The sequence below is a fragment of the Odocoileus virginianus genome, chromosome 11, assembly GCF_023699985.2.
Source record: "Odocoileus virginianus isolate 20LAN1187 ecotype Illinois chromosome 11, Ovbor_1.2, whole genome shotgun sequence".
NCBI lineage: Eukaryota > Metazoa > Chordata > Mammalia > Artiodactyla > Cervidae > Odocoileus > Odocoileus virginianus.
Window position 1 is genome coordinate 17,830,785 of NC_069684.1, and position 13,534 is coordinate 17,844,318.

General features: G+C 45.2%; 1 protein-coding gene across 5 annotated transcripts in view; it reads right to left on the reverse strand.

Moving 5' to 3' along the window:
- Window positions 1-13,534, reverse strand: part of LOC110121610 (major histocompatibility complex class I-related gene protein) — a 29,464-nt gene that overhangs the window by 5,672 nt on the left and 10,258 nt on the right. For 4 of the 5 annotated variants that reach the window (XM_070473979.1, XM_020868854.2, XM_070473977.1 and 1 more), the window contains exons 2-4: window positions 2,267-2,527; window positions 1,333-1,608; window positions 29-304 (exon numbers count right to left, since the gene is read on the reverse strand). In XM_070473979.1, the coding sequence (XP_070330080.1) occupies window positions 29-304; window positions 1,333-1,608; window positions 2,267-2,426 (712 nt within the window). In that variant the 5' untranslated portion in view covers window positions 2,427-2,527. The remainder of the gene's footprint in view (window positions 1-28; window positions 305-1,332; window positions 1,609-2,266; window positions 2,528-13,534) is intronic. The other variant, XM_070473978.1, reaches the window with a different exon arrangement.

Here is a 13,534-nt window from a genome sequence, read left to right on the forward strand (position 1 = left end):
CACTCCCCAATCACATCCCCAGCCTTACCCTGGGAACCCTGAAGAACCATGTGGACTCCGCCATGCTCCACGTGACAGGAGTAAATGTCATTGTTCTGAGAATCCAGCTCAACAGACACCCAAGTCTGATAGGTCCCATCCCCGCTGGGAAGAATGCCTCCATACTCGGTGTCTTGGATTATTTCTTCCCCGTTTTTCATCCATTTCATGGAAATTTCTGGGGGGTAAAAGCCATGAGCTCTGCAGTGAAGAGTTGTAATCCCTGGGAAAGTTTCTTTGCGACTGACTCTGACTTTTGGGGGCTCTAGAAAAAAGAAGTTCAAGTTAAAATAGAAGTATCTTAGGTACTGAGTGCATAATATGAGAAAACAGCAACTGCATTTCCCAATTTTCTTCATTGCAGGAAACATCTAAAAATAAGAATGACCCAGAACCCAGGTTCACCAATAACAAATTCTTTGATCTAAAGCCAGTTTGAGCAGATTTCTGTTACCTGAAACCATTAAAATGAAAATGAGTATTCAGCTAGTGAGTGGGAGAGTTGAAACAAACTCCAGTCATCTGCCTCCAAAACTGATGCGCCTGAACAGAGAGTCCATATTCATACCTGTAGTCCAGGTGCCTCCCCAAGGGGCTGCCATAGCTCTGGAAAGCCCCACCATTAAACATCACTCCTGTGGGAAAAGGCACATTGTGTCTGGGAGTTTCCCACAGCATGATACAGTTGTAATTCATTTTGAATAATGAGATCATACATGAAAAGTTCTGTGTTAACTAAAAGTTGACCAATTGAATCATATCTTTGATGTATAAGAGTTTTTTACTGAAAGGAATCTTATCCTAACCTCTTTAGGAAAGCAAAGACCCTCTGTCTTTTTTCTAATTTCAGATTTTCACTCATGCTGCTGTTGTATGATCTCTTGGTTGCTACATAGCTTGAAGAATTGCATTACCTCCCTGAGTATTGCAATGGGGGGTGGGGGGGTGGGTGGCCGAAAAGTTCATTCAGGGAAACCCAGATGAATCTTTTGGCCAACCCAATATTACCCAACTTATTAACAGGAGATGGGAGGATTTATCTTACTGAATCCCCCGAAAGGAAGTGTCCCTGGACATACTCCACTCAAAACAAAGTAGAATTGCTGAGTGTTGTTAAAATGCTGATAAAAAGGTAACTAGGGAAAGTTTTCATGGGGGGGTTACAGGTCACTGTAACCCAACTAACAAAACAGATTTCAAAAAAGGATGGCTAAAAGCTAAATTAGAGGAATGTTATATATGAAACCACTAGTTCTGAGGATGTGGGGACAAGGAGTTCTCCCTCCTGTTTACCTGTCCTTTGTAAGGGGTCTTTCCCATACTCTAGGAATCTCTTTAACCAAGCAATACATTCTTCTTCTAGCCAATTTTTCTGATATTGTAACTCATGCCGATTGGCCTCCCATGCCTGCCTGATGATGTCGCCCACATTATCCATGGCTATCCAGGAGAGGGTATCTTTATTGAAGATAATGAAATCCTGTCCATCATATGCATATTGGAGAAATCCCGTGGTGCTTCCATCCTCCAGTAACTCACAGCCGATCATTCTCTGGTAAGTGTGATCCCCTGGAAGATACATGAATGGCAGGAAGGGAGAGGTTGACATGGGGATGTAGAGGTGGGTACCCAGGTGATCTGACTGAGGGCATGGCTGGAAGCATCTTCGACCCCAGAATACATCACTGCACAGGCTTGGAATGGCATCACTGAGTCTCTAGAAAGTTCCTGTGATATAAGCCCATCTATACACAGGTATCTACAGAGTATCTACTGCAGGTCAAAGGAGTATGATAATTCCTGCCTTGTGGAGTTATCCTATATTGGGAACAACTCACTGATAAACATTTTACTGCAGTGGAGGAGGGAGAGATATCCAGGAGCCAGAAATATCCCCGGGGAAAGTTAATGTAGTAAGTCACTGCCCATAAGCAAGCACCTCATTAAGCCAGGAAATGAAACACTCAAGGGCTAGATTTAGGAGAAAGGAGAAGATGCAGGTCAGCAGCCTGAATGGGGATGGGGCAAGGACATGGGGGCACACAGGTCCTGGGGAAGAAACAGACTGTGGAAGAGGCACAGGACGGATCGCAGGCACTGAACCCCATCAAGATTGCCCAAGCTTTGCCAAAGGAATGCAGCTCAGCTCACAGTCACTGTCTGCCCAGGGGCCTCTACCGGGTTGCAAGCTAGAGAGCAACGCGCTCATCCCTGCTGCCTTCCCCACCTGAGTGATTGTAGTGACGTTGCAGCTGCTTCAGTTCCACCTTGAACGCCTGCTGCCAGCCCCGCAGCAGCTGTGTGTACCTCTCCCAGTGATCAGGCGCCAGGTTCTCCGCCATCCACGGGGCCCGAGGCTCCTTCAGCTGGGAGACACTGTTGTACATGGTGATAGGATGAGAATCCACGTACCCAGCTGAAATAAATTCAGGGATCCCATAGCCAGGCTCTGAAACACCCAGGCGAAAATATCTCAGAGAGTGAGTCCCTGCGAGAGAGGCAGAGAAGGCAGGTATTTAGAGTCACGGCTGATCCAGATCTATAACCTGCTAGATTCCATCTAAACCTCATGATAGTCCTCCGTGTTCACTTGCACCCATTCTTTCGGGGACGCAGCTGCTACTTCCTCTTATGGAATCACAGAACACCAGGAACTTCGACCTGGAAAGGACTTCAGAGCTTTAGCCAAGACTTGGAGCCTGTTTTGTTCAGGTTGGAAACCTCAGGTTGAACTTTTTTACAGGTAACTCAACTTGTAGGTGAAGTAAAGTGTTCTGGTCTTTTGGGGAGGGGCCCAGGACCACTCACTGGCCCCTCCAGGGAGATCTATCCCTGAGGGATTCTGAGGGTTTGAAAACTCTGATAACCAACCCCCAGGTTTCACCAGCAGAGGCTCTAGGGTGATAAATGAGGGCCCCTATCTCACTGCTGTGCATGCACATGTACACACACACACACACACACACACACCCCAGGTTGGTTAGTCTGCTTGACAGACCCACAGTGAGAGCCCACATAAAGACTCAGGCCTTCCAAGGAAAATTTTTAATTTTTCCTTAAAAAATTTAATTTTCAAATTTTAAAAAGCAGAATGCTTTGTCTATTATATCAAACCAACTCTGAAAACCATTTTCCTATTATTTCTCTACTTTTTTCTTCCAGCCAAACCTCACTGCAAGAATTGTCATAGTCCCTGATGGTCGAAAGCCAGATAAGATGAAGCAAAACTGCTTGACTTTCTCTGCTGCTTTTGCACTGAACTTCTCTCGTGTCAACCAGGAAGCTCCGCATCTGGTGGAGACAGACAGCGCAGTCTGGAAGGAATGGGATGGTGTCATGATGGGGTCAGTGCAGGGCGTGGGCCCTCAGGGAAGACTTTCTAGAGAAGATATGTCTTAGGGGAGATCCTGGGACAGGGAGGAGGTGAGCAAGCAATGAGGCTGAGCAGGGACATAGGAGAGAGGACAGTAGGAGCAGAACAGAAAACAATTTGTACAGAAGCTAGGAGAGTGGGGCTCACTCTGGGAACCAATGGCCTAGGATGCTGGAGCTTAGTAAGCGTCACAGAGGAGAGGAGAAATGATGCCTAAGAGGTAAGCAGAGCCGAGGCGGAAGAGACCAAGGGCCTACATGTCCTGCCAAAGAGCTGGCGGGGAGAAAGCACGCAGCACGGTGGCTTTCTTCCCCTGCTCTGCTCACTGTTGTCTGGAAATGCCCATCTCTAGCCCTTTTATCTTGTTACCTCCTGCCATCCTGACCCATCAACATCCTCCCCAGTCAGCATCTCTAAAGACAGCCCCCAAGACCAGCCCTGACATTTGCAAGGCTGAGTCAAGTGATCAGAGGAGGCCCACGTGCCAGAGGCCCAAATATCTTACAGGGATAAATCAAGCTAACAAACTGTTCAGTAAGTTCTACCCTCCCTACCTTGCAAAATATCCCTTCATATGACCTCAAAGCCCAAGTTCAAATTCACAAATCTGACTTGGTGGCGGTGCAGAGAAAGCTAGCTTCTATCTTCCAGCCCCTGGGCCTTAGCCTAGACCTACCTCCTTCTCTACCTACCCCAACTCCACCCAGCCCTGCTTAGGACCTGGTGCCCACATGTAGACACCCTGCTCTCTCATTCAGACTCCATCTATAAACACTGCCTCTTTGCCACCTCTTGGACTTAGCATTTGGTCCTAAGGCTAAGAGGCCTCAGGTCCATCCTTAGGAGGATGGACCAAAGGAAGAGGCCCGTGTAAATTCAAGCAGCCCTGAGTCATCTGGGCAGAGAGCTGCAGGTTCCAGATACCTGTGGTGGGGTGCAGACCCAAGGCAAGCACCTCTGCTTGGCCTCATGGATGCCTTGCTCTGTGGGGAAGGATGTGGATAAGGGAGTTGTTGGAGCAGGGCCCTCTAAAAGGTGGGGCCACATCCACGGCTTCTCTTGTATGTGTCTAAGAGCTGTCCTAGACACTATTTCCCCCAGTTTTTTCCAGGTAGCTCATCCCGTTGTTGTCCCCTTTGTGAACACTCAGATCGTCAGGCACGGCCTTGGTCACTGTGGAGAAGCTCAGATGGGGGTCAGGCTGACCTCCAGGTTGAATGCCACTTAATGAAGTTTACTCCTTCCTCTTCATTTTAAATATATGTTTAAGAAAAAAGTAAAAAACAAAACAAAACAAAACAAAAAACCAGTTCACAAAATAGCTGGGTTCATTTTTGTGCATGCACGTCTGGCTATAACTTTTTCTAAAGCTGTTTATGAAACAATCCATACTGTGCAGACTGTCTTTTAAAACAGGCCTCCCCAAGGCCAGGGAACCCTCACCTCAATTATGATGGGGAATAGGATTCCCTGAGGCCAAACCAGGCCTTCCAACTGATTGTACTAGTTCTATAACCTGCAGGCGCCTCCAATTTTCTTTCTCAGTTTTCTTTCTCTCTGCTCCTCCAGCTGGGGTGCGGGCAGTTTTTGGCAGCACCCACTGTCCCATGGGCCCCCTCCCTGGAGGTCATATCCTACATGTCAGCTGTGGTGCTGAGCAAGATGGAGCCTGGTCTCCCCCAGGCCTGGGCAGAGCATAAAGGCCCCATGGTCCCTCTGAACTGCTTTGACCTTTTATTCCCCACCCCTTTCCCTTCCTGTGGCAGTGGGGGCTGGAATGGGGAGGCAACCCAGTGAAAAACCTCTGAGACTAGACATAAGACCATCATAAAAGTGTGGTTCTTATGAAAACAAGACTGAGGGTAAAACAGAGGCACAAATTCTATCTCCAAAGCAATAATTCCATATTCTGCCTTCTATTCTCTTATCTTTGTTCACCTTCTACCCACTTCTCAGTCCTAAGATACTTAAGAACTGGGATTTAGCTTCTTCCCTCTGTATTTCCTACAAGGCCTAGCACAGGGAGCCTAGCCCATAGTCAGAACTTAAATATTTGTAGGTGTTTGTAAACTGTTTGTAAAACACTATTTTTCTGCTTTGAAATAATTAATTATGCTGGAATGAATGTGAATCAATTTAACTTTGATCTTATGCTTTATTTAAAAAATATTTTTGGCCTCACCACACAGGTATCTTAGTTCCCTGACCAGGGATCCAACCCAGGACCCCAGGAGTGAGAGCTCCAAGTCCTAACCACTGGACTTAAACTTTAAAATAGAAATTTTAATAAAATTAAATTAAATTTTCATTTTATAAAATTAAATTATAATTCCCAGGGAATTCCCAGGAACTTATACTCTAAAAAGTACTTTTCATAAGGGGCAAGCTGGTGAATGGGAAGCAGAGCTGAAATCTAATTTATATCCAGCCTGGAGTCTGTAAAAGGTGAAATATGGTGGAATCTGCAATCCATTTTGCAAACGGTTTTATTTCTCTACATCTGGAAAGGTTTTGTGGTTCCTCCACAGATTATGCAACTGCTCAAAGATGGAGGCAAAAGGAAGAGCAAGTCATGAACATTTTCTCACACTTTCTTAGTCTCCATCTGAATACTCAACAAACATGTGAGTACCTTCTCTGTGCCAGGCACTGTTCTGGACTTTGAACACATCATAGACAAAACAGATAAAAACATCTGCTCTTCTGGAGCCTACATCCTAATGGGAGGACACAAGGAAGGCAGACAATATAAAATAAATACATATAACTGGTCATTTAAAAAGTGCAATGAATAAAAATAAAGGTGCAAAGAGGACTAAGCAATGTAATTCTAAACAGCAGAAGTTAGGGAAAGCTGCTCTGAGAAGACTTTGAATAAGTGCCCGCAGGGAACAAGGGAGCCAGGCAGATGTCTAGGGACTGCGGTCCAGGCAGGGGGATTTTGTACAAAGGCCCCAAGGAAAGGTCAACCCTGGCACATTCCGGGAAGAGCAGTGAGGCCTGGGGCTAGAGCTGAGTGAATAAGGGGAAAAGAAATAGATAGGAATTGCTTCCACACTTCTGATAGCAAAAAGCCTCATAGAAATCAAATCCCAGACAAAGAATGAGAGAGAGGGAGGAGGGAGGAAGAAGGAATTTAAAAAGAGACTATGTCATTGACATATAGATCTTCCCTTGGAAACTGGGTTTCCTTCTCTGACATCTGGGGTCTGCATGCCTAGTAGATGCCAACAAACAAAAAAATAGTATTACCAACTTGGGGTATTACTGCTCAATGGGGTTATTTATTCTAAATGAGTATCACTGACATCATCTCCATACATAATATCTACAATCCATGTAATTTCACTTTCTTACAAAAATGTAACTTCATAAAGATTTGCATAATCCAGAGTTTAGAAGAAGTCAATAAGAGAGACACATGGTCTGTTGCCAGCTGTCCAAGGACGGTGGAATGTCCTTTTCTCCAACCTCCATCTGAGTCTTGTTCCTGTTTTCGGAGCAATTTTTCTCCACTAGCCAGCCCTGACTTCAAAGGTTGCTCTGCCCCAAAGGCTGGCCTCCATCTGCCAGTTGCCTGCCCATCCAGTCTCGTGCAGCCAAGGTGTGGCTCTGCTCCAGGACATCACAGCCCTGTCCCCTTCCTCTGCCATGCACTCAATTACCCATCTGGTGTATCCATAGGTATGAGCCACGCTTGCTCCTTACTTGGGCTTCCAAAATGTCACATCAGCTGTGATGCGAAGTTGGTTGACAGATGTTAAGTCAGTAACTCAGAACAGAAAAAACAGGAGAAAATTCACAGTACCCTTTCTCTCATGATACGCTAGACCTTGTGATAAGTTATATTCCCATGGACTTGCTGCCTGGATGATTAGATTTCCATATAACTATGAAGGTTGAATCATTTGACAAAACCTCTATTGTACTACTTTTGATCTACCAAAATGGCAATTTCATATGATTCATTCTGACCTTCTGATTCTTTCTTCTTGCAATAATTACAGAATTGGATTTTTCTCTCTCTTTCCATGAACAGATTATCGGCATCAATCCACTTAGTGGACTGAAATCTACAATTTTGAATTTGGTCTTCTGTCTAGGCCAGTCAAGCTGCTTCTCAAAGAGGCTGCTCTGTCCCAACAGCCTCTGATAGACATTGCTGAAAAGCCCGAACAACACAACTGAACAGCAATCAGACCAAATACAGTGGTGACTTTACATCCTAAATTATGTTCCTTTTAGCCTATAGATGAACTAGCTGGACCATTTTGACAAAAGGCTGTGGAAATGACAATAACAGCTAAAGTATTTTCAGATAGTCATCCATGAGGGCAATTGATATCTGAGTTTCTACCATGTAAGAGGAATTATGAGGCAATGTCAGGAAGGGAAAGACAGATCAGACACCAGTTCTCTTCCTCCAGGAATTTACAGTATTATTGGAGGGCCAAAGTGAAAACGAAAGTGAAAGTCTCTCAGTCATGTCCAGCTCTTTGCAACCCCACGGATTATACAGTCCATGGAATTCTCCAGGCCAGAATACTGGAGTGGGTAGCCCTTTCCTTCTCCAGGGGATCTTCCCAACCCAGGGATTGAACCCAGGTCTCCCACATTGCAGATGAATTCTTTACCAGCTGAGCCATCAGGGGAGCCCATTGGAGAGCCAAAGAACAGTACAAAAATAAATATAACACAGGGACATATGACAGCAAGCAGTTAAGTGCCACAAAAGAGGCACCCATGGAATGTTCCAGCAGTTAGGAGAGACATCCTGCTCTCCCATGAAGGGATCCAGAAATGCCACGAGGAGGAGGTGGAAAACCTGCTAGGAAGGTAGGCTTTCCATGAGCCATGGAGCACAGTGAAATCTGAATCATAACCCTCAGAACCACACTTATTTCTTGAGCACAAACCATGTAACAGCTACCATGCTAAGCCTTTGATAAACATGAATTATATTTACTTCTCAGTGCAACCTTTTGTGTGTGTGTGTGTGCTCACTCAGTTGTGCCCGACTCTTCGCGACCCCATGGACTGTAGCCCACCAGGCTCCTCTGTCCATGGAATTCTCCAGGCAAGAATACTGGAGTGGGTAGCCAGTCCATTCTCCAGGGGATCTTCTCAACCCATGGATCGAAACAGGGTCTCCTGCATTGCAGGTGGATTCTTTACCAGCTGAGCCACCTGAGAAGTCCTGCAGCCTTTTGAGGTAAATCTTAAAATTCCCAGGGCTTCCCTGGTGGCTCAGAGGGTAAAGCATCTGCCTGCAATGCGGGAGATCTGGGTTTGATCCCTGGGTTGGAAGATCCCCTGGAGAAGGGAATGGCTATCCACTCCAGTATTCTTGCCTGGAGAATCCCATGGACAGAGAAGCCTGGCAGGCTACAGTCCATGGGGTTGCAAAGAGTTGGACACAGCTGACTAACATGTTTCATTTTCTTAAAATTCCCATTTCACAGATAGGAAACGGGTTCAGAGAGATGAAGAAAACTGTCCAAGATCATCCTTAGAATCCAAAGTAGAGGGCCCAAGAATTTCCCTCTGACCTCTCAAGCAGGAAGCCTCTCTGCCTTAGACTGCCCAGCTGTTCAGAAGCAGAGTCACTTCCCCATCCCAGGCTCTGTTTCAGGCTCCTCGCCAGGATCACCAGTGCTCTCTCCTGCCCCCTTGTGTCAAGGATGACTCACTAATCCCAGATTTTCCTGTCCCGGGGGAACCAGACTCCAGACCTTCCTACAACTGGCCGTGGGTCCTGATTTGATGACCAGTTCAACAAAGCCCCAATTATTTGTTGGGCCTCCCAAGTGGCCCTATGCCTTAACACAGTCAAAATGATTATGATTCCTGGGAACTACTCTCTGGAATTTCAGGCATCGTGGGAATGAGAGGGAGAAGTGGAGGGTGATATTTTTAGTTAAGAGGGCCTTTGGACACTTGGCCAACTATGCAGTGATGTGGGTGGCTCTATACACTTCAAGAACTGCCAGTCTCTCCTAACAACTCACTACATACTTGTCGAGGGCCAGGAAGTGCCGAATGTGGCAGTTTGACTTTTTAGCTACTCTTTTGAAGCTACCCTTTGGAAGTTACCACTGTCCCTTTTAAATTTTATTCTTTTCTGAACTTCCAGTAGGCACAGTCCTAACTGCTAGGAATACGGCAATGAACACATCAACATCCCAGCTATCTGAATTCCTTTCTAGAAGAAAGACTGGCAGTAGGTAAGTATATAACACAAGATCAGCTGCTGATAAGGGTTTTGAAGAGAAATAAAGCAGGGAAAGGAAATATACATAAAAATAAACAAATTTTTTTAAATGGAGAAATAGATAAGGAGAAAAGAAAATTTAAAAAGAGAAAAACTAATTTTAAAAAAGAAGAAAACAAGGAAAATAGAATGTGAAGAGGGATGATTTATAGGTAGAGGGACCAGGAAAGGCCATCTCAGGAGGTGGCACTTGAGCAGAGACGTGAATGGAGAAAGGAAGTCAGTCATAGGAGAACCTTCCAGACAGAACAACAAGCCCAAGTCCTCCAGAAAGCTGCCCATTCCATGTGTTTGAAGAATAGCAAGGAGACCACTGTGGGCCATGTAGAGCTTCAGAAAATGAATGAATGATCGAGCCCTGACGATTTTTTCCCCCAGTACTCTATATACAATGATGACTACAGGTCTCCTATTTCCCAGAAGAATTACAATTTTATGAATTCTATTCTTATAAAATGATTCACTGGGGTTGTAACAAAATGTGATTTGGTACTCATATTCTTGAAAGGTTTTCCATAATGAATATAAACTTCGCTGTCAGAAAGAATGTCCTTTATCATCTGTCTCAACTTGGGTTTCATAAAGCAAGTATTTAAAAAGTCATGTGTTTTATCTTTAACTTAGGCCCCTTCCTTTGAGACCTTGGCAATCCTCTAGGGTGAGAGGATGACCGAGGTCAATGGGTTTTAGTAAGAATAGACAAATATTCCCACTAGTCAGAAGAAAATCTACAAATTAGTTGAATTCCTCGGATTTAGATAGATTCAATGTCAACTAAGAAGAAGACGGCCTTAGGGGAGTAAAACAGTATCTTGGAGAAATTTCTACTGCATGTACCTTGGCAACAGCTCCATGGAAACAGACTGAAGTCTAATAAGGTCTATAGCAAGTGCCCATATTTTCTCATGTTAACTCTTGGAACTCAAGGTCATTTCTTAGCAGATAATTTGCAAGCCTGTCTCTTAACACTAGCCCAGTTGACAATTCAGGGGACTTATCTATCATCAGTCCTTGTCTGTGAAGGACTTCATGAAGCAGATTGATATAGAATATTGAAATATCCATAGAGTTATAAATAATATCAAGAGACTGACCTTGGTGTTTTTCAGGATCAACCATACAAACCACATATGGCTCTGAAAGAGAGATCCCATGCCTGCCCCCACCTGATTACACCCACCACGTCACCAGCTCACAATTTCCCACAGGCTGGAACAGGAGGAGTTGTAAAGCATGAAACCTCTTTCTTTTTCATAAATATTCTGCAACCAGAATAAACCACAGTCGTGAATTTAGTCATTATTGCTGCCCAAGTTCTCTATGGCAGCAGTCCCCAACCTTTTTAACACCACAGATTGGTTTCCTGGAAGACAACTTTTCCACAGACTGGGTAATGACAAGGGGTGGGGGACGGTTTCGGTATGATTCTCATAAAAAGCGTGCAACCTAGATCCCTTCCATGCATAGTTTGTGGCAGGTTCTTGAGCATTCCTATGAGAATCTAATGCTGCCATTGATCTGACAGGAGGTGAGCTCAGGTGGTAATTCGAGCTATGGGGAGCAGCTATAAATATGGATGAAGCTTTGCTTGCTTGCTCACCTGCCTGCCACTTACCTCTTCCTTTGTGGCCCATTTCCTAACAGGCCACAGACCAGTACTGGTCCATGGCCCCAGGGGTTGGGGACCCCTGCTCTATGGTATATGGTCAGATCACTTCAATTTGCTAGAAACATCACCTTGGAACATAAATTCCAGGAGGTATTTATTAAGTGCCTATTGGTCACTAGAATGTACGAGGGAAATGAGAAAAATGAGATCTCTCTCCCCGCTTTAAGGAGAGCCTTGACTGAAAGATTTTGGTAGATAGAAAATTATAAAACTGGGAGCAAGAGCTATGGGACTACAAATGCAAGAGCAGTTTACTGAAGGCTATGGAGTCAATGAGAATAACATACTGGAAGTGATGCTGGAGTGATCTTAACATTGCTCTGTGATCTCAAACACTCTAGTATCTCCTCCCTGCATTTCCACCTCTAGAAGCTCCCACTCAGGGCCAGCATTAGGTCCAAATATCAAGTAGACCAAGTCCTTTTTCATAACCCCATCTCCCTTCCCTGTTAGCACTCCTCAATGCTCAGCATGCTCACTCAGGGTCCTGGCAGGTAACAGCCTTCACTCTAGATGAGTCACATGAAGAAACTTCAGTGGAGGGACTCTACACAGAGCTGTGAGCAAGGTTACAGGAACAAATGAGGGATGTTGGGGAACCCAGAAGCTAGCAGTTATAGGAAGCTGTTACCAGCCCTAGGGTTGTAGCGATGAGAGGAGCAAATAGTGTTCCTGAACCCCAATGGTAGCTAGAACCATGAAGAAGGGGCCATTCATGGAAAACTACATTGCAGAGGCACACAGCTATTATACTACCAGAGGCACTAGAGAAAGAGGGAAAGAAGGTAATACCTCAACCTCGCTTTGCTCTCTGATTGCTCCCCACCAGCATCTCCTATTGGGTGAACCCAAACAGAAATCAGCCTGCGAGAGAGCCCGGGTGATGTCGTCTGTAGCAGTCAACCTCCCAGGACACAACACAGGGCAGAGAAGGATGCAGCGGAAGGAGCCGAGAGAAGGAGAGCCAGCACAAGGTGACCTTCCCTGCCCTTCAGAGATGACTGGTTCTATTTCTCATCCCGCCAGTTATCAAAGCGCCGAGCATCCACATCCAGAGACACTATGATTTTGTGGGAAACCCCGGGACTTGTGGCTGGGAAGACCTGCTGGTACTTCAGACTCTGTTCATTATGTGAGCTGAGTCCACCTCTCTAGGCCTGGATCTCCTCATCTGGAAATGCGGATATCGTCTGAGCCACAAGAGTTAGTTAGACCAACATATGAAAGATTATATTTAGGGGTTATTGTGGCCATATTATTGGTGAGTTCCTTGAGAATCAAATACAGGTAATATATAGGCCTTTTACCTTCTAGAAATATCACTCCTGCCCTCTTTTTATCCTCTCTTACCTTCACCCTCAATCTTTCCCATTTCTGACTTGAATGGTAGGACTTTTCTGGATTAAGTTTCTATGGAATTAGGACCTATGTCTATCCTGTCCACGATCATGTCCCCAAAAGTGCCAGTACATAGTAGGTCATCAAAAAACACACAGATGTTTTGAAAGAGCTCCTTCCCATCATGCTCACACATCGTTGCCTATGGTGGTAGCCCAGACATTGTCAGGCAACCCCCTGGGAATGCTGGACTCTAGCTGAGAAAGCAGTTGCTTAGAGCAGAGAAGCCTGTTGCTTCCAGCCCACCGGTCTTCTTGTGTATTTGGGGCAACCGAAAGCAACTGCTTCCCTAGTAACACAGGTTCCCCATAAAGTGAAAAACTCTTTCTACTAAGTTCATAACTCTTACACTCAGTACAAGAGTTCAGAACCATGGTTTTATCTTTCTGGGATCTTATATTATAGGCAGGGCTTGTGGTGAGGAGGATAAACAAATAAATGTGAACAATGGATCTGCTCTACTATTCAGTGGCCCCGAAACCCTGACCACGCCCTCATGAGACTCACCAAGCTAGTAGGGAGGAAAAACAAAAGTAAAAGAAAAGACAGGAGCAGAAAAGAAAGTGAACAACATTCAGAAGGGAAGTAGGAAGTGAGGAAGTTACCCAGAGGGTCTTTCCAGAATGGCTTCCAAGCCCTCAGAGAAGGTGGGTAACATCAAGATCCTACACACACGAACTGGAAACCTGTACAGCTTTCCAGTTCATCGCTCCGACAAGTCCTGGGTTGAATAAACACACTTTTCTGCCCCTGGTTTCTTCATTTCACCAGGAGTTTTAGGAAG